General features: G+C 38.2%; 1 gene segment (V, D, J or C); it reads right to left on the bottom strand.

The window, feature by feature from the left end:
* Positions 1–14,942: 14,942 nt before the first annotated feature.
* LOC119262087 lies at positions 14,943–15,438 on the bottom strand (the record flags this gene model as incomplete). The annotated part of the segment is given in 2 exon segments: positions 14,943–15,226; positions 15,348–15,438. Coding segments are annotated over 2 exon segments (327 nt in total), but the record flags the coding sequence as incomplete, so codon positions are not given.
* Between the last annotated feature and the right edge of the window lie 5,964 nt (positions 15,439–21,402).

Raw genomic sequence — 21,402 nt, 5'->3', positions numbered from 1 at the left:
AGCTTTTTCTAAGATCTTAGATATAAACGGTAAGTTCGAAACAGGCCTGTAATTGGACAAAACGTTGACATCAAGATTTGGTTTCTTGATCAGAGGTTTGATAACAGCAAGTTTAAAAGCTTTGGGTACATGGCCCAGACTAAGGGATGAGTTTACAATAGTTGAGATAGGGTTTATAATAACTGGCAGTACTTCTTTGAGTAATTTTGATGGAATTGCATCGAGTGTGCAGGTTGTGCAATTTGCAGAGGAGATAATCTTCTCTAGCTCCAGCTGTGGGAGGGGGTAAAAGGTTTCCAGACTCTTTTCTACAGCTGTGTTTTGTTCTATATCAGCCAAGTCAGATGGCAGCAAAGCTGGATTTGAATTTGATACTGTGGGTTGAATTTGTTGTCTAATATTATCAATTTTATTATTAAAGAAGTCCATAAAAACTTCACTAGTGAGAGTTGCTGGGATTTCTGGTTCATTACCTGCCTGATTTTGTGTGATTTGGGAAATCACATTAAACAGAACTCTAGGATTATACTTATTATTCTCGATCAGCGAGGCCAGATATGCTGAGCGAGCTTCAGTGAGAGCATTTCTATACTCTATAAGGCTGTCCTTCCAGGCAGTGTGGAACACTTCTAGTTTGGTATGACGCCATTTCCGCTATAATTTCCGAGCTGTTTGTTTTAAGGTCCGGGTTTTATCGTTGTACCACGGGGCGAACTTTTTCTGCCTTATTCTTTTTATTTTAAGTGGGGCCACATTTTCTAAAGTGGATCGTAAGGTATTTTCTAAATAATCGGTTAGTAAATCTAGTTCAATTGGATCTGATGGAGTGGAGACTGGGGTTGATAACTCTGGAAGATTTTCTATAAATTGTAGGGCGGTAGAAGGTTTTATTGTGCGCTTTGTTGAATAACGAGGGGACGTATATATGTTATGGCTAAATCGTAGCTCATATGAAATTAAGTAATGGTCGGAGATCGCTGTGGTTTGCGGTAAAATATTAAGCTTGTCTATGTTAAGACCTAGTGTCAAAACTAAATCGGTAACACTTTATTTGAAGGCTACCTACTTAAGGACTTCATGACGCATTCATAAGCACTGAATAATGTGTTTATGAAGTATTACTTGAACATTTATTAAGTGCTTATGTCGGTTCTCGCAACCTGACATAAGATGTTTTATGAAATAAATGACATTGTACTGACATAATAAGAATAAACGTTGAACATATTTACAGCACTAAACACATTTAAAACACTATACATAACTATTTATGTCAGCATTCTTAAGACGACATTGTACTGATATCAGGTTAAATATGCCTGGAAACCATCCCCTCATTGCTCCATGGCATGGATAAGATGATTGATGCAATTATGTATGGGGTTTAAATATGTTTAGTGCTGTAAATATGTTCAACGTTTATTCTTATTATGTCAGTACAATGTCATTTATTTCATAAAACATCTTATGTCAGGTTGCGAGAACCGACATAAGCACTTACTAAATGTTCAAGTAGAGCTTCATAAACACATTATTCAGTGCTTATGAATGCGTCATAAAGCCCTTTTGTAGGTAGCCTTATGTCAATGCAATGTCATTTACTTTATAGAGCATTTCATGTTACTTGCATGAGCTGGCCATATGTTCTCCAATACTGCTTCATAAATACAGTGCTTATACATGTGCTATGTATTCCTTATGTGGGTAAACTTCAAATAAAGTGTTAACTAACAAAATAATATCAGGCTGTGGTTCTAGAAATGTCCTTGTATGTACCCACTGATTAAACTCAGGACACAAACATTTGTAAGCCTTAACAGAAAGACATGATCTTCTGGAAGATGAACACAAACAGCTCCCCCTTTTAAAACCAAAGTGATCCTGCATCCTGCGAATACTCCTTTATTAATTTACCTTTTAGATGTAAAATCAGAGGCAATAGAGCATCTACTGCTGCACAGTTTGTGTTGGTCATGCTCTAGTCTAGTCTAGTCTAATCAGTGGTCATAGGACGCTGCCCACAGGACACTGCTGGCTGGATATTTTTGCTTGGTGGACAATTCTAAGTCCAGCAGTGACACTGAGGTGTTTAAAGACTCCAGCAGCACTGCTGTGTCTGATCCACTCATACAAACACATCAAAAACTAACACAAGACCATCCACTTGAATAATAAGTGCTCTGTGGTGGTCTTGTGGGGGTAGTAACAGTTGAAGTACAGGGTAAAAGGGTGCTAATGAAGTATACAGAGTGACAGATGGACAAAACTCTGTAGAGTGTTAAGAATCCTCTTTTAAAAGTAATGGAGCATTTCATGCTATTTTGTTGTTACTGGCATGAGCTGGTCATATGTACTCAAATATTGCTTCATAAATATCTTATTCAGTGTTATTAATGTGTTATGTGGTCCCTACGTAGATAACCTTCAAATAAAGTGTTACCAAACAAACTAATGTCAGGCTGTGGTTCTAGAAATGTTCTTATATGTACCCACTGATTAAACTCAGGGCAGGTAAACATTTGTAAACCTTCACAAAGAGAAATGATCTTCAGTGAGATGAAGACAAACAGCTCCCCCTTGTGAAACAAATGTGATTCTGCATGTGAAATGTTTTTGTACAGTGCAGCTGGGTTTCCTGTCACTGTGGGCTGCAGGGCGCAGTAGTAGAGTGCAGAGTCTGATACTGCAGCAGAGGAGATGATCAGATCCACTGTTTTGTTATTTTCTGTAGCATTCAGTCGTGGGAAAGGTGGGGTTGCATGGCTCACAGCTTTTGATGCTGGATATATCATCAGTAAATACTCTGGTCTGGATCCAGGATGCTGACGATACCAGTGCAGATAGTTCCCAGTGTCACTAGATCCATACCTGCAGGAGAGAGTAACTGTCTCATCTTCAAGAGCATGAATTTTGTTCTCCAGTGGTTCTATTGACTGTGAAACACAGTTCACTGTGAAGAAATAAAGATCACAAAAATGTTGTAGAATTTATTAGATGTTTTTCCACTTAACTAAATACTTACTATATACATACACCTCACCACAAAGTCAATAAGAAGAAACATAAAAATGTCTTTCTGATAAAAATGTGGTCATCTACACTTACCTATCATAATCATAAAGACAGTCAGAGAGCACAGAAACATCATGGTGGTTCCAGTGTTCAGATAATGAGGAGAGATGTGGTGCTACTGTTCAAGCATGTAAAGACTCCTCCTACATTTGTCAGTGGATCTGTTAGAAGAACAGAGGAATGCAGCTTTACTTTTTTTTGATACACATCTGTTGTAATTGGTTGTGTTGTTTTATTCTGTGCTACCTTCACTTTGTCAATGTGGTGTTTAGGTGATTATACTCATAAAAATTCTGATGTTCATAATTCTTAAACCATAAATGCCCAAAATCCATTTAACATGTGATTTAGTTTAAATCTTTGATTTGAATTTCATTCGATTTTTTATGTCAGTTCATTCCTACTTCACATGTTGTACACAGACTCAGCTTAATGTTCTTATTAGACTATTTAAATCTGAAGAACAAAATGTATTACCTATAATATTAAGCATGTTTTTCTGATAAGTTCACTTAGACTGTGTAATGATCATTTTGAAATCTTTAGGGAGCTATTTTTCTACACTGTTGTGCTGTCGTAGGACATTTCCTACACAGTAGGCCAGTTTGTGTGTAGAGTTTTCTTCTACTTTAACAACCAGCTGTAGATTTGTAGTAATGCCTCAAAAGCTTGTAGACACAACAGTCGAATCTGTGCTGAATGAATATGTAACTACAGAACAACATTTTTTTCAGAGCCTCTTTAAAAGAATGAATGACATTTCAGAATCAGGGCCAGAACATCTGTGAATAACAAGATAAATCTGCACTCTCACATTTGAATGTTTTCACTGCTCAGTGCCTCGATTCACCTTCCTCTAAAGCAAAACTCATTTCAAACCAGCAAGTCTAGATTAGACCTGCCCTCTTCTGGTCGACTTCCATCACTACACTTCTGTGTGTTACATAGTAATAACTTCCACAATGACACCCAACTACATAAAGATTATGACAGATGAAGACATGTTAAATCTACTTAATGTAGCCATGAAAGTTTTTTTTTTTTTATTAAACAATTGTTCACGAATCCTACATGCTGAATTTATCAACTGGTGACTGAGCTTGTTTTGAGAATTAACGCTGATCATTTCACTTATTTTAAGAAAGTACACTTGATATGACCAGGTAGATATTCTGTGTGTCCAGGAGACCAGATGGAAAGGAAGCAAGGCCAGGAACATTGGAGGTGGATTCAAACTGTTCTATCATGGTGTAGAGAGGAAGAGAAATGGAGTAGGGATAATCCTAAAGGAGCAGCTTGGGAAAAGTGTTCTGGATTTAAAGAGAGTGTCAGACAGGATCATGAGCCTGAGGGAAGTAGGCAGGAATACTGTGAGGCTAGTCGCATAGCGAAAAGAATAGTGGCAAAGGCAAAGGCTCAGGCCTATGATGAGCTGTATGAGAGGCTGGACAGTAAAGAAGGAGTAAAGGACTTGTATCATTTGGCTAAACAGAGAGATAGAGCTGGAAAGGATGTACAGGTTAGGCTGATAAATTATAGAGAGGGAAATGTACTAGTGAGTGAACAGAGAGTGTTGAATAGATGGAAGGAGTAATTTGAAAAACTAATGAATGAGGAAGAGAGAGAGAGGAGGACAACAGGGTGAGAGATAGTGGATCAGGAAGTGCAGAGAATTGGTAAGGTGGAAGTGAGGGCAGCTTTAAAAAGGATGAAGAATGGAAAGGCAGTTGGTCCAAATGACATACCTGTGGAGCTATGGAGATGTTTAGGAGAGAAGGCAGTGGACTTTTTAACCAGGGTGTTCAACAAAATCCTGGAGAGTGAGAGGATGCCTGATGAGTGGAGAAGCAGTGTACTGGTAAACCATTTTTAAGAACAAGGGTGATGTGCAGAGCTGCAGTAACTACAGAGGTATAAAGTTGATGAGCCACACCATGAAGGTATGGGAAAGAGTTGTTGAAGCAAGGCTAAGGCGAGAGGTTCAGATCAGTGAGCAGCAGTTTGGTTTCATGCCCAGAAAGAGTACCACAGATGCAATTTTTGCATTGAGAGTGTTGGTAGAGAAGTACAGAGAAGGTCAGAAGGAGCTACATTGTGTCTTTGTGGATCTAGAGAAGGCATATGATAGGGTGCCAAGAGAGGAACTGTGGTACAGTATGAGGAAGGCAGGTGTAGCTGAAAAGTATGTTAGGGTGGTGCAGGACATGTATGAGGATAGTGAGACAGTGGTGAGGTGTGCAGTTGGAGTGACAAATGGTTTCAAGGTGAAGGTAGGGTTACATCAGGGATCAGCTTTGAGCCCCTTCTTGTTTGCAATGGTAATAGAATGGTTGACAGATGAGGTCAGGCAGGAGGCTCCATGGACCATGATGTTTGCAGATGACATTGTAATCTGTGGTGAGAGTAGAGAGCAGGTGGAAGAGAATCTGGAGAGGTGGAGGTTTGCACTGGAGAGGAGAGGAATGAAGGTCAGTAGAGACAAGATGGAATACATGTGTGTGAATGAGAGGGAGGCAGGCGGAAAGGTGAAGATGCAAGGAGTAGAGGTCGTAAAGGTGGATGACTTCAAATATCTTGGGTCAACCATCCAGACCAATGGACAGTGTAGAAAAGACGTGAAGAAGAGGGTGCAGGCAGGATGGAGTGGGTGGAGACAGATGTCAGGGCTGATGTGTGACAGAAGGATAGCAGCAAGAGTGAAAGGAAAGGTTTACAAGACAGTAGTGCGTCCTGCTATGATGTATGGTTTGGAGACTGTGACATTGTCTAAAAGACAGGAGGCTGAGCTGGAGGTGGCGGAGATGAAGATGCTGAGATTTTCAATGAGAGTGACAAGGATGGACAAGATTAGAAATGAGCAGATCAGAGGGACAGTGATGGTGGAGCAGTTTGGAGATAAAGCCAGAGAGGCCAGGTTGAGATGGTTTGGACATATGTTGAGGAGGAATAGTGGATATATTGGTCAAATAACGGTGGAGATGGAGCTGCCGGGTAGAAGGAGAAGAGGTAGCCCTCAGAGAAGGTTTATGGATGTAGTGAAGGTGGACATGGAGATGGTTAGTGTAAAAGTAGAGGAGGCAGTGGATAGGGCAAGATGGAGGCAGATGATATGCTGTGGCGACCCCTAAAGGGAGCATCCGAAAGAAGAAGACACTTGATATGACCAGAAGGCCATTACACCACATAGATTTTCAAGGAGTCATTTGTGTATGTCAAGCTTCATGCTCTTCTTCCACCACTCAGTCTTAGATAAGCAGTCCAAGTGACATTGATAGTAATGGATGTGAACCAGAGGGAGTCTTTCTGGATGGAGCTGAAGATATTATGTTGTAAAACAGAGGAGGTGGGCTCACTGTTCTTTTGAGGCGTTGCCTGTTGCCTTAGCATTCACTGAATTAATTATGTAAACAGAGAAACAGAATAACATCTAAAGCTCCTGTGAATATGTACAAATTGTTCACAGTCACTGATAAAAGACTAACACAGGGCATCAACGTCCAGCAATAACATATATATATATATATATGTATAGAGCAGCTCAGAGACAAAGAAGAATCAGCAGAAGGAATCAATAAAATGACTCAGTGACATTTTTGCATCAAATCATTAAAAACTACAGGTTTTATTTTGACCAGTAATGGAAAATACTTGTACTGCAATAATAAAGCAGTAGAAAAAGCAGAACACCTGTACACTTACTGAGTTACACTTTTAAGAGAAAAACATTTAAAACTGCCCACAGCTCCAATAATTCTCCCTTGTTCAAGAACCAGTACCAGGTAATATAATTATCTTATGAGTGTACAATCGTTCAAAGCTGAGTTCACTAGTCAGTGAAGTAGTTCAGCCGTGTTATGATTGTTTTGTTAGTGACAAAACTGAATGTTCAATCATTTGACTGAATAAAATAAACATAATTAAGACACAGGGTCACTCAAATCAAAGTCATTTTACTTCACAGTCCAAGTCAGTTAAAAAGTCTGAAACGTGTTTTAAACTCTGAAAAATTCAAAGCATCATCCTGCAGTGAGTTTTTGTACAGTGTAGCTGGGTTTCCTGTCACTGTGGGCTGCAGGGCGCAGTAGTAGAGTGCAGAGTCTGATACTGCAGCAGAGGAGATGATCAGATCCACTGTTTTGTTATTTTCTGTAACATTCAGTCGTGGGAAAGGTGGAGTTGCATGGCTCACAGCTTTTATTGCTGTATATATCATCAGTAAATACTCTGGTCTGGATCCAGGATACTGACGATACCAGTGCAGATAGTTATCAGTATCACGAGATCCATACCTGCAGGAGAGAGTAACTGTCTCATCTTCAAGAGCATGAACTTTGTTCTCCAGTGGTTCTATTGACTGTGAAACACAGTTCACTGTGAAGAAATAAAGATCACAAAAATGTTGTAGAATTTATTAGATGTTTTTCCACTCAACTAAACTTACTATATACATACACCTCACCACAAAGTCAATAAGAAGAAACATAAAAATGTATTTCTCATAAAAATGTGGTCATCTACACTTACCTATCATAATCATAAAGACAGTCAGAGAGCACAGAAACATCATGGTGGTTCCAGTGTTCAGATAATGAGGAGAGATGTGGTGCTGCTGTTCAAGCATGTAAAGACTCCTCCTACATTTGTCAGTGGATCTGTTAGAAGAACAGAGGAATGCAGCTTTACTTTTTTTTGATAGACATCTGTTGTAATTGGTTGTGTTGTTTTATTCTGTGCTACCTTCACTTTGCCAGTGTGGTGTTTATGTGATTATACTCATAGAAATTCTGATGTTCATAATTCTTAAACTATAAATGCCCAAAATCCATTTAACCTGTGATTTAGTTTAAATCTTTGATTTGAATTTCATTCGATTTTTTATGTCATTTCATTCCTACTTCACGTGTTGTACACAGACTCAGCTTAATGTTCTTATTAGACTATTTAAGTGTGACATAGAACAAAATTTATTACCTATAATTTTAAACAGTTTTTTTCTGATAAGTTCCCTTAAACTGCATAATGATCATATTGAAATATTTAGGGAGCTATTTTTCTACACTGTTGTGCTGTCGTAGGACATTTCTACACAGTAGGCCAGTTTGTGTGTAGAGTTTTCTTCTACTTTAACAACCAGCTGTAGATTTGTAGAAATGCCTCAAAAGCTTGTAGACACAACAGTCGAATCTGTGCTGAATGAATATGTAACTACAGAACAACATTTTTTTCAGAGCCTCTTTAAAAGAATAAATGACATTTCAGAATGAGGGTTCAATCATTCAAAACTCTGTTTACTAGTCAATAAAGACGTTTGGCCGTGTTATGATTGGTTTGCTAGTGACAAAGTGACAGTTAGTTTCTGTACAGTGTAGCTGGGTTTCCTGTCACTGTGGGCTGCAGGGTGCAGTAGTAGAGTGCAGAGTCTGATACTGCAGCAGAGGAGATTGTCAGATTCACTGTTTTGTTATTTTCTGTAGCATTCAGTCGTGGGAAAGGTGGAGTTGCATGGCTCACAGTTTTTGTAGCTGGAATGAACATCAGTAGATACTCTGGTCTGGATCCAGGATACTGACGGTACCACTGTAGACTGCTTGCAACACGATCAAACACATATTTGCAGGAGAGAGTAACTTTCTCGTTTTCAAGAGCTTGAGTTGTGTTCTCCAGTGGTTCTATTGACTGTGAAACACAGATCTCTGTGAAGAAATAAGGATTTTTAATTTTTAGTTGAACCAAACGTATCAAACATACACAACACCAAACAAGGTGATAATAGAAAACGTAAAGATGTATTTCACACAGATTTAAATGTAGTAAATTGTACTCACCTATCACGATGATAAAGACAGTCAGGGAGCACAGAAACATCATGGTGGTTCCAGTGTTCAGATAGTGAGGAGAGATTAGGTGCTGCTGTTCAAGCATGTAAAGACTCCTCCTACATTTGTCAGTGCATCTGTTAGAAGAACTGAGGGATGCAGCTTTTCTGTTTTAATGGTCATCAGCTGTTGTTTCTTTTGTTCCACCTTTGATAAAATGGTGTTTATGATTATACTCATAGAAGTCCTTACGTACATAATACTTCAACTATAAATGCCCAAGAGAAGTTAAAAATGTGATTTAGATTATATGTTAGATTTTAATTTGACTGATGTTGTAACTGAGAAGAGACCTGTAGTTCTTCATCTTCATTTCTGAATCTGATGCACAAAAACTTTTGCACTTGTTTAAATTTCTAACATTTCATTATTTTTTAATGTGATTTCCTCCACACTTCATGTTTTACACAGACTCAGCTCAATATTCTTATTAGGCTCATTAAATCTGATATCACAAGATTTCCAACCTTTAATTTTAATGATATTTTCTGATCATTTAAGCTGTCTAATGATCATAGAGAGTTATCCATAGACATGATGTCTTGTAGGACATTTCTACACAGTAAGATTCATGTGTGGAGTTTTCTCAGCCTTTTACAACCAGCTGTATATTTGTAGTAGCGTCTCAAAAGCTTATTATAAGGAGACATACTTTAACAGTGGCAGCAAAAGTGGCTAAACAGAGGCACAACACTCAAACCAATGCTGAATGAATATGTACCTACATTTACATTTACATTTACAACATTCAGCAGACGCTCTTATCCAGAGCGACTTACAGAAAGTGCTTTGTCTATCTAGAGAAAGTATCTTTGCTAGTTACCAATAGCTTAGAGAAAAGACAGTCCTGAGCTCAGATACTGCTAGAAACAAAAAGTCACTGATGATAACATTCTACATGATAACATTCTCTGGACTGGCAACCTATCCAGGGTGTATCCTGCCTTCCACCCGATGACTGCTGGGATAGGCTCCAGCACCCCCCCGCAACCCTGAGGGAGAAGCGGCTTAGAAAATGGATGGATGAATGGATGATAACATTCTCCTCGAGTCTCTTTAAAAGAAAGAAAAATCCGTATCAGTTTTGTATAAAGGATTAATGGCCACTGAGCCGTATTTAAAAAGAGAAACAGAAGCCACAGACCATCTGTTTATAACAAGATAAAACTGCAGTCTCACATTTTCCCTCAATTCAGCTTCCTCAAAAGCCTAACTCACTTCAATCCAGCAAATCTAAACTAAAGCTGCCCTCCTCTGGTAGACTTTCATTATTACATCTCTGTGCTACATACACTCTCAGAGATAAAGGTACGTCACTGTCACTGGGGCAGTGCCCCTCTTGTCACTGTTTATCATAAGTTTATTCAAATTATTCCTACATGTTGATTTTATGAAGCGTCTCTTTCCACTGGCAGATCATTGAGCTTGATTTGAGATCATTAGAGATCTGACCATTTTACTTATTTTAAGTTAATATGATCAGAAGGCCATTACACCACATAGATTTTTATGGATTCATTATTTATTTCTTCTTGCACCACTCACACTTAGAGAAGAAATTCAAATGACCGGAGGGAGTAGGTGGTGCTGAAGAGATCACGTTGGTGTAAAACAGAGGTAGTGGGCTCACTGTTCTTTTGAGACTTTTTTAGTGGAGTCGGCTGCTCGAGGAGTCAATTGCCATAGATTTAACCATGAATTTCGACATCTGTCCAAAGCTGACGCTGAACTGTAAGCAGACCTTGCAACAAAACAATGGGCCACATAGAATGGCTGAAATGGAGGATTATGGAATGGCCAAGTCAAAGCCCAGTTCTAAACTCCATAAAAATGCTATGAGAACTTTTAATTGACAGTACATACAACAAAACCTTCAAACATCACTCATCTGAAGGGGATCTGTAAGGAGAAGTAGACAATTTCTCCAAGTTGATGTAGGAAACAGATAATGAGAAATGCCTACAAGAAGTAGTTTCTACCAAGCTAATAACACTAGCATCAATCATAATTGACCAAACTACTAACCTCGTCTAGATGTCTCTCCTTCTCTATCCATGCTAGTCATACTTCTTTCTTTTTAGTTCAAAATACGCATACAACTACTAAACTGCCACTGCCACTGGGGAGGTACCTCACTTGACCAAGACATGGTACGTTCCAGGGGACATCTTCAGTACCTCTATAGTGAACCACAATCCATTACAAAGATATATTTTAATTGTTTTGACTCCACACTCCCCGCCTTGTCTTCAGGCTTTTTATTTTATTGATCCATTCTAAAACACTAGATTGTGAAAAATTCAAAATATGGATTTGGACGCAGTTGGACATTAAACCATTGTTTACATTTGAGGGTAAATTTACATTGTTTACAACATAATGAACAGAATTGTACTTCTACAATGCATTTTGTGTGACACTGTAGTTTTATGATGTGGTCTGAACTCATCAAGTCAAATTTATTAATCACATTTTCTGTGTATTTGGCTGAGCAAGAGAGCAACACCTGACAGGAAACCCAATACAGAACCACATCACCTCATCACACAGTCCGTTCTTCTACAGTGTAGCTGGGTTTCTTGTCACTGTGGGCTCCAGAGCACAGTAGTTGAGTGCAGAGTCTGATGATTTAGCAGAGGAAATCAAGAGATCCACTCTTTTATTCTGAACCTTAGCAGAGAAGCCAGGTAGTAGAGGGTCACTCAAACTCCATGATTCAAATATATATAGTAGGTAGTCCAGTTCAGATGAGGGATACTGGCGATACCAATAAAGCCTGTTCACGTTGTTGGTGCTGTAGCTGCAGGAGAGGGTAACAGTATCACCCACTGAAACCTGCTTCAAAACCTGTTTCCAATGGACTGATTGAAGAAATTCCACCTGACATAAAAGAGAAAAACATTTTATAACCAAGCTTAAAGGCTAAATCCAAAGCCACTGTAATGAATTATACAAACTTTCTTTTCCTGTTTTTATTGTAGATGTGAAAATGAAGTTTGAAGTATGTGGTGTTATGTAATATATTTTAAAACGTAAGAAATGTAGTCTGTACATTTCATACTTACATACCTACAAGCACTACCACAATGAAAAATGAAAAATCACAATGCAAATGTTGAAGGCATATTGAGAGATCCTCTGTAAGAGCACAGCAATAAAGAACATTAAAACAATCAGGAAGAAAGAATCTACTGTGGTGTCAGTCTGCTCCTCCTCCTAGATCACAACCTGTCCCCATTTTCTGAGTGCTGATGATGTCATACAGTAACAGTGAGATTAGATATGAAGTAATTCACTTACATATTGAAGGAGAAATGAAAAACAAGTGAAAAAACAGGAGTTTCCTCCTGACTGGAGATCTAAATATTATTGGAAGATGTAAAGAAAATGGACTCTATGACAACCATGAAAGACCTCATAGACCACCAGAACAATCAGCATCAGATAGTCAGTAATTTATGCTTTCATGTTTGAAAGATCAAAGAAAATCAAGCTCTACTTCTACTATAAAATAAATCCAGAGGTGTTTCTGTCCAGCCTTCCTCTGTGTGCTCAGTGATGAGGGTCTGATATGTATAGCTTTCAAGAAGCTCTTACTCAGAAATGGAAATACAATGATAGGCTGACCGCTCCAGAGTCCTGACCTCAACATCAGTGAATGCTTTTGGGATTTCTTGGATCAAGAGAAGCACAGTGTAACGCCGGGGAGCGAGGAGGCAGACGCATATACGGAGATAAGAGACTTTTATTCAGGGCAAATCCAAAATCAGGGTCAAGACAGTCCAGGTTCAGGTAACCAACATGAAGAGCAGGAGGAACAGACGTGACAAGGAACACAGAAGTCCAAACACTTAACAAAAACTCTTCAAATAATACATATACTACACACACAAGCCTTACATCAAACAGCACATACAAACAGTACAAAGACCAACAAAAACAAAGGGCAAACACGGGACTTATAAAGCACAGGGAAAACAAAGGACAGGCGGAAAACAGGTGGCGACAATCAGGGGCAGAGTAACAAAACAAGGGGCCAGACTAGGAAACCAAAACAAAGGAAACATGTGGACTAGACCAAAACAAAACACAAACACATGGACAGAACTGAGAGGGGCCAATCGTGACACACAGAAAGTAACCAACTTCTAAGACTGAACTTTTGGAAAACAATTGAAAGTGTCCAGAGAAGAACGGAAGCTTTAATTTCGGCAAAATGTGGACAGTAAACACTAGCAATACGCTATATTTGGTTGCTGACTAGATATTATATGTATTTTTCTGTGAAACTTGCTCTCATGAGCCAAAACATTAAGACCACCTCTTTGTATGTGCACTCATTATCCATTGTATCAGTTCCACTTACCATACTGGTGCATGCTGTAGTTCTACAATAACAGACCATAGTTGATTTCTATAATTTGTTAGCTTTTAAACCCTTTTCTTCAGTGGTCAGGCCTCCACATGACCAACAAAAAGCAAATATTGTTTGGGTGGCGAATTGGTATGAGTGGATCGTTAGCGCAGTAGGCGTCAGTCTCATAAACTGAAGGTCGTGAGTTCGATCCTCACACGGGGCAATGAAACTTGGGGCAGTCGTAGGCTGGAGGTTAGGGAACCAGCCTTGTGACCGGAAGGTGGCTGGTTCGATCCCCAGAGCCGACAGCAGATGACTGAGGCGTCCTTGGATGCTGCACACAGGACACTGTTGGCTGGATATTTTTGATTGGTGGTCTATTCTCAGTCCAGCAGTGACGGTGATTGCATGGAGTGGAGCAGCAGAAGTGATTGTTAAAGCCTAAAGGATTGAAAGTGTGATATTTAGGCTTTATATTTGTGCACAGTTAACACTTCAGTGGAAGGCTGCCTGCATGAAGACATCATAACACCTGAAGAAGTAGTGAATGATGTACTTCTAGAGTTGACTCTTATGAAGGGTGTTTTATGAAGTAAAAGCAGTGAGCTTGGCATTTGAACTGGTTGACATGAGGGCGATAGATATTTACACCTTTTGTAACACCTTAAAACTGAACTTTACAATGGAGACTGTGTTTTTACTTAGGCCTCTGCATAGCCTTGTATAAGCTCCATCATTTGAGGAAGGCACCTTTATAACAGCTTTATAAATGAAACAAACTGCCCCTAACTTTAATTTAAGTTCCCTTATGTCAGCAACATGTCTTTTACTTCATAAACTTTATACATACAACATGTCGTCTTGTGGCAACCTTATATAAGCTGTTCATGAAAACTTTATAAAAACATTATTCAGTGCTTGTTCATGTGTAAAGAAGTCCTTATATAGGTAGCCTTAATATGAAGTGTTACCCAAAACTGCATTGCATTATTTGAAAGCTACTTAGAAAGGAGCACCATAACACATGCATAAGCATTTAATAACATATTAATGAGGCAATACTTTAGTATTCATAACAGCTTATGCCATTAATCACAATATATCATAAACTGAAGTTAAAGACATTTTAATAACATGCGTGTTTTGTACTTTAACTCATGTGAAACTATGTAGAACTGCTATAAACCTCTAAATTAGACCTTCCTTATAAGTTTTATTACTTGTGAATGAGGCTTCATAACAGTGCTATAAACAGAACAAATGTCCTTCAGTTTAGTTTAAGGTCCCTTATGTCAATGCAGTGCTGTTTACCTTTTAGAGCATCTTATAGATTTGCTTCATAAATATGATATTCAGTGCTTATGCATGTGTTATGCAGCCTTTATGTAGGTAACCTTCAAATAAAGTATTACATAACAAACTAATGTCATGCTGTGGTTCTAGAAATGTTCTTATATGTACCCACTAAATAAACTCAGGGCAGGTAAACATTTGTAAACCTTAAGAAAGAGAAATATGATCTTCAGTGAGATGAAGACAAACAGCTCCCTCTTGTGAAACAAATGTGATACTGCATGTGAAATGTTTTTGTACAGTGTAGCTGGGTTTCCTGTCACTGTGGGCTGCATGGCGCAGTAGTAGAGTGCAGAGTCTGATACTGCAGCAGAGGAGATCTCCAGATGAACCGTCTTATTCTGTTTATTAAGTGAGATGGACAATCGCTCATCAAGTGTTTCAGCCTTAGTTATGTGTCGATTGGATTCCATGATCAGCAGCAGGAACTCTGGTCTTGATCCAGGCTTTTGCTGATACCAGTGGAGACTGTTAACATATCCATCATATGTGCAGGACAGTGTGGCGTTGCTGCCTTCACTCAATAACATGCTGGTTTGGTTCTGTTTGATGATGTCAGCAGTTTCTCCTGTAAAGAAAAGCACAGAAATGTTCAAAACGTAGACTTTTTTAAGATTTTGACACATTTAAAAGATTCTCTTATTTAACTGTAATTCCTTAAAATATGATGTGTGTCACTGATGACTCACCAAAACTGGAAACAGCCATGAAAACAGAGAAGAAGAGCAGCATGATTGTTCAGAACTCCAGCATTAGACATTCATGGCTGTGTTGTCTCTCTGTTCTTATGTGTTCTGTATCTTCCCACTTGTAGCTCCACCCACTCCTAGTTCACAGTGAAGCTCATACATCACAACTCTGATCTCATTTCATCAGCCACTGTGTTAAAAGACTAACACAGGGCATCAACGTACAGCAGTAATATATACAGTACAGAGCAGCTCAGAGACAAAGAGAATCAGCAGAAGGAATCAATAAAATGACTCAGTGACTCTTTCACACCAAATCATTCAACTCTGCACTGTTAGAAATAAAGGTACCATGCAGGTACAAGATTCTGGTACAGGTCTGATTGTGTACCATAAATACTTTTTTTTTCCAGTGGAAAAGTAGATATTTGCATTTTTTAAATAAACTAATGTCTTAACATAGAACAATACAATAAATATACAACTTAGAAAATATAATTTTAATGGATTATGATACAGTTTTGTTTCCTGGCTAAAGGTGCAGAAATGTACCCCTGAGGGCACCACCACAAGGACAAAAAAGGTACTGCCCCAGTGACAGTGTCGTCCCTTTGTTTCTGAGAGTGTACTGTACAGGTTTTATTTTGACCAGTGATGGAAAATTTTTGTACTGCAATAATAAAGCAGTAGAAAAAGCAGAACATTAATACACTTATTCAATTACACTTTGAAGGAAAAATATAGCATTTTTATTTCTTACATTTTGAACATTTAAACCTTCAAAATACTATATAAATAAAGAGTAAGGATACATTTAAAACTGCCCACAGCCCTGATCATCCTACCTTGTTCAAGAACCAGTACCAGGTAATATTATTATCTTATGAGTGTACAATTGTTCAAAGCTGAGTTCACTAGTCAGTGAAGTAGTTCAGCCGTGTTATGATTGTTTTGTTAGTGACAGCATTGAATGTTCTATCATTTGACTGAATAAATTAAACATAATTAAGATACAAGGTCACTCAAAGCAAATGGATTTTACTTCACAGTTCAACTCAGTTTAAGACTGAAAAATTTAAAGCATCATCCTGCAGTGAGTTTTTGTACAGTGTAGCTGGGTTTCCTGTCACTGTGGGCTGCAGGGCGCAGTAGTAGAGTGCAGAGTCTGATACTGCAGCAGAGGAGATTGTCAGATTGCCCTGTTCTGTAGCATTTAGTCGTGGGAAAGGTGGAGTTGCATGGCTCACAGTTTTTGTAGCTGGAATGAACATCAGTAAATACTCTGATCTGGATCCAGGATACTGACGATACCACTGCAGACTGTTTGCAACACGATCAAACACATATTTGCAGGAGAGAGTAACTTTCTCATCTTCAACAGCATGAGTTGTGTTCTTCAGTGGTTCTATTGACTGTGAAACACAGTTCTCTGTGAAGAAATAAGGATTTTTTTAAGTAGAACCAAACTAATCATACACATCACCAAACAAGAAGATAATAGAAAACACAAAGATGTATTTCACACAGATTTAAATGTAGTAAATTCTACTCACCTATCATGATGATAAAGACAGTCAGGGAGCACAGAAACATCATGGTGGCTCCAGTGTTCAGATAGTGAGGAGAGATGTGGTGCTACTGTTCAAGCATGTAAAGACTCCTCCTACATTTCTCAGTTTGTTAACATGGTGGTTTTGTGATTACAGTCATAGAATTTATTATGTATATAATATGTCATGTATAAATACCCAAGATAAGTTTAAAATCAAGCTCAAGTATTGAGTAATGTCATTGGAATAAGACAGTTCATAAAATCAATGTAGGAACATTTAAATATTTGCAGAAATGTGAGGGGTACTCACTTTTGTGATATATATATATATATATATTATTGAAGCAATAGAACATGCGAGGGGGTGTGCTATTGCGAAATAACATCTCATATCTGTGATCAAATCACAGCCATAGGTCATAATGATGATGTGATAACACTCAACCTTGAGTGTTTTATTGCTTTTATACAACAGTTAAATAAATAAATAAAGAAATCAATAAATTGGGCTATGAGTGTGTCGTTTAATGTCTTAATGTTCGCAGTTCCTTCCGCCAAATTATAGTTCCTTAACAAGCAGCTTGTTGCTACATCAGAGTAACGAGCTCCACACACTTGCTGCTCAGTCTGCAGACTGAGCCATAAGACATAATATCAAGTTTAGCTCAGTTTTATCAATTTTTGCCAGATCAATATTAATGTTTTGTTCCAGCCAGTCAGTAAAGCATCTTGCAGCCAATTTTGTTTGGCGAATGGTATTCGGTTCATTGCCGGCTAATTCCAGGTTGTTTAGCTGTTCTTCTGTCTCAGCTGCCGACTGAAAAGCTGCTCAGTGGTGATGACAGTTTCAGAATTTAGTGTAGTCTCATCTTCAGAGTCTGACCCAAATGGCTGTCGGTCAAGTATCCATTCCCTGTTTGTGTGCAAATTAAGAAGTAAAATCGTTCAAATGGCTTGAGCGTCTCCTACAGCTATCACAGTCGCTGCTTAGCAATTGGCTTCTCAGTGGAGTGATACTGTGTACTGCGTACGAAATAACAGCACAGTTAGAACGCCTCTCAACCAATCATCTTGCATGGCCGGAACTAATATTGAATTAATTTTTACCTACAGAATAACATTATTGCAACTCTCAGGATCAGACTGAAAACTTCAGACTTTTCTTAAGGTTGTTTTACTTGGCCTCTCACTTCAGTTCCCCTGCAAGAGCATAACTCCCCTCAATCAAGCAAATCAAGATCAAACCTGCCCTCTTCTGGTGGACATCCGTCATTACATCTCTGGTTGACTTGGGGATAACTTTTCAATTACATATTATCAAGTTTATTGGCAAACATTGTGTTGTTGGTAGTGGCAAATGAAAAGATCATAGATTATTATATCTAACATTTTTCATTATGATGCTGCAATAATATAAGATTAATCAACTTAAATCTAGACTGGTTTATTCATTAAGGGTCTTTATGCATTGTCAGATAATTGAGCTTGTTCTGTGAGATGATGCTGATAAGTTTGTTTATTCTAAGAAATAATGCTTGGAATGATTATAAAGGCCATTACACAATATAGATTATTGTGTCAGACATTCACAAAACTATTATCAATCTTATTGTTATTAACATTTTCTATAGGGTTAGCTACCCTATACAGTTTTGGATGCTGGAAAAATCATCAGTAAATACTCTGGTCTGGATCCAGGATACTGCCGATACCAGTGCAAATAGTTCCCAGTACCTCTATATTCATACATGGAGGAGAGAGTAAGTCTCTCGTATTCAACCTCTGTTTTGTTCTCCAGTTGTGCTATTGACCGTGAAACAAAGTTCTCTGTGAGGACATACAGATCAAAAACATTTTCTTATAGAATTGTTATAAGATACTTCCGAGTCAAAATAAAGGTTGATTGATTGATTGATTGAAGATGGATTGTTAATTTTACCAAACTTACCATACACAAACATCTCACCACAAAGTCAATAACAAGAAACATAAATATGTATTTCAGATAAAGTCGTGGGCTGGAGGTTAGGGAACCAGCCCTGTGACCGGAAGGTTGCTAGTTCGATTCCCTTGGCTAACAGTCCATGACTGAAGTACCCTTGAGCAAGACACCTGACCCCCAATAGCTCCCTGGGCACCATGGATAGCGCTGCCTACTGCTCCAGGCAAGTGTGCTCACTGCCCCCTAGCGTGCGTGTATGTGGGTGTTTCACTGCACGGATGGGTTAAATGCAGAGGTCTAATTACACAGTGTGCAAACACAGTGACGAATGGTTGAGGATTCTATTCTAAAAGTGTGGTTAATCTGTTGTAATTGTGGATCTGTTATAAGAACATGGATAAATGGATGAAGCTTGTCTTTTTTAAGGTCATCAGCTGTAACTGGTTCCGATATTTCACTCTGTGTTACCTTCATTTTGTCAACATGGTGTTTATGTGATTATGCTTATAGAAATGTTTTATTTATATAATATGTAAACTATATGAATGCCAAAGATAAGTTTAAAGTGGGATTAGATTAGACCTTTAATTTGAATTTGAATGATGTTGTAACTGAGAAGAGACATGTAGTTCTTCTAGCCTCTGTGTAATTTGTTCTCTGTTGTGTTTAGTCTGTGTTTCTGTTTATCATGTCTATTCTCCGATCTCTCCATGTCGGCTCCTTGACCCTGACATTGGATTTGCCCCTAATAAATCTCGCATCTCTACATGGTAGGTTAATTAGTGTGTGGAGTTTTCTCAGCCTTTTACAACCAGCTATAATTTTGAAGTAATATCTTAAGAGCCTATTACTATAGATTTACTTTAACAATGGCAGCAACAGTGGATAAATGCATAACACAACACAACCTGTGCTGAATGAAAGTGAACCTACAGAATAACATTTGTTTCGGAGCCTTTTTAAAAAGAAGAAAGAAACATAAGTAAATAAAAAATCAGTATCAGTGTTGTATGCAAGAAGCCGCAGAGCATCTGTGAATAACTAGACAAAACTGCAGTCTCAAATTCCCATTTTTTTTTTCTCAATCCCTCCATTCAACGTCCTCAGAAGCTTAACTCACTTCAGTCCAGCAAATCTAGATTAAAGCTTCCCTTTTCTGGCAGACTTCCATCACTACATCTATGTGTTTTACACAATAATAACTATAATAATACAGTAATAATTATTTTTAGATTTATTCAAATTTTTCCTAAATATTGACTTTATGAATTGTATTATGACTGAGCTTGATTGAGAAATAGTGCTGATCATTTTACTTATTTTCAGAAACAACCCTTGGCCATTACGCAACATATATTTTCATGGATTTATGTCATTCTCTTCTTCCTCCTCTCACTATTAGAAAAAAATCCCAAAGACTACATAACCCATGAACCCCCTAGGCTTGGATCCTTTGACCTGCAACAGGCTGCTGCCATGCTGGAACAAACAGTTATTTCAAATAAATAGGGTCATAGATAAATTGGTCATTATCTACACCATCAGTTGGCCACCCTGAACAGTGCAAATAATCACAATTGTTTTGATTTGTTTTGCAGAGTCTCAAAAAGGTCCGCCTGGTGTTTGCCACTGCAGGCATGTGGGAAACAATAAAAGAGTCTTTAAAACTTTGAGGTTGTCTTGTGTTTTTGTCCATTACACTAGCTCACAGCATGGAACGGACGAGAGCTCCGTTACACTCTGTAAGAGCACAGCAATGAAGAACATTAAAACAATCAGGAAGAAAGAATCTACTGTGGTGTCAGTCTGCTCCTCCTCCTAGATCACAACCTGTCCCCATTTTCTGAGTGCTGATGATGTCATACAGTAACAGTGAGATTAGATATGTAGTAAGCTACTTCCATACTGATGGAGAAATTTGGTGGGGGAGGGAGAGGACTGTCGATTGTTAAGGGGTTTGAAGCTTTCTGTTTGTACACAGTTAGGGAGTAGTTTGAATTTGGGGCTTTTGCATAATTTGGAAGAAGCATAACTTTAAAATGTGCAATAAAAACCTGATTTAAAAGCTATTTCCACATCCTTTTGTGCTGAGGCCTTTGAAAATCTTAGCTGAAAGAATGAACTTAAATAGAATGAACACTTAATTAGAAGGCTACCTATGTAAGGACAACATAACACATGCATAATCAATGAAATAATGCATTTCTCAGGCAATACTTGAGTATTTATCAAAGCTTATACCAATATTAGCAAGATACTATAAACTAAAGTGAATGATTTTATTAGCATAAGTGTTTTGTAATTTAACTCATGTGGCACCATGTAGAACCAACACAAGCTTCTGAACTACACCTTCCGTCTAAGTTCCATTACTTGTGAAAGAGGTTTCCTAACAGTGTTATAAATAAAACAAATGTCCTTCACTTTATTTAAAGGTCCCTTTTGTCATTGCAATGTCATTTGCTTCACAGAGAATCTTATGTCATCTTTTGGTTACTACCAATAGCTGGTCATAAGTATTCAAATAAATCTGCATAAAAATGGTATTCCTTATGCATGTG

The sequence above is a fragment of the Pygocentrus nattereri genome, chromosome 2 (genome assembly GCF_015220715.1).
Source record: "Pygocentrus nattereri isolate fPygNat1 chromosome 2, fPygNat1.pri, whole genome shotgun sequence".
Lineage (NCBI taxonomy): Eukaryota > Metazoa > Chordata > Actinopteri > Characiformes > Serrasalmidae > Pygocentrus > Pygocentrus nattereri.
Note: the sequence above shows the minus strand (reverse complement) of the source record. Positions and strands in the feature narration are given on the sequence as shown.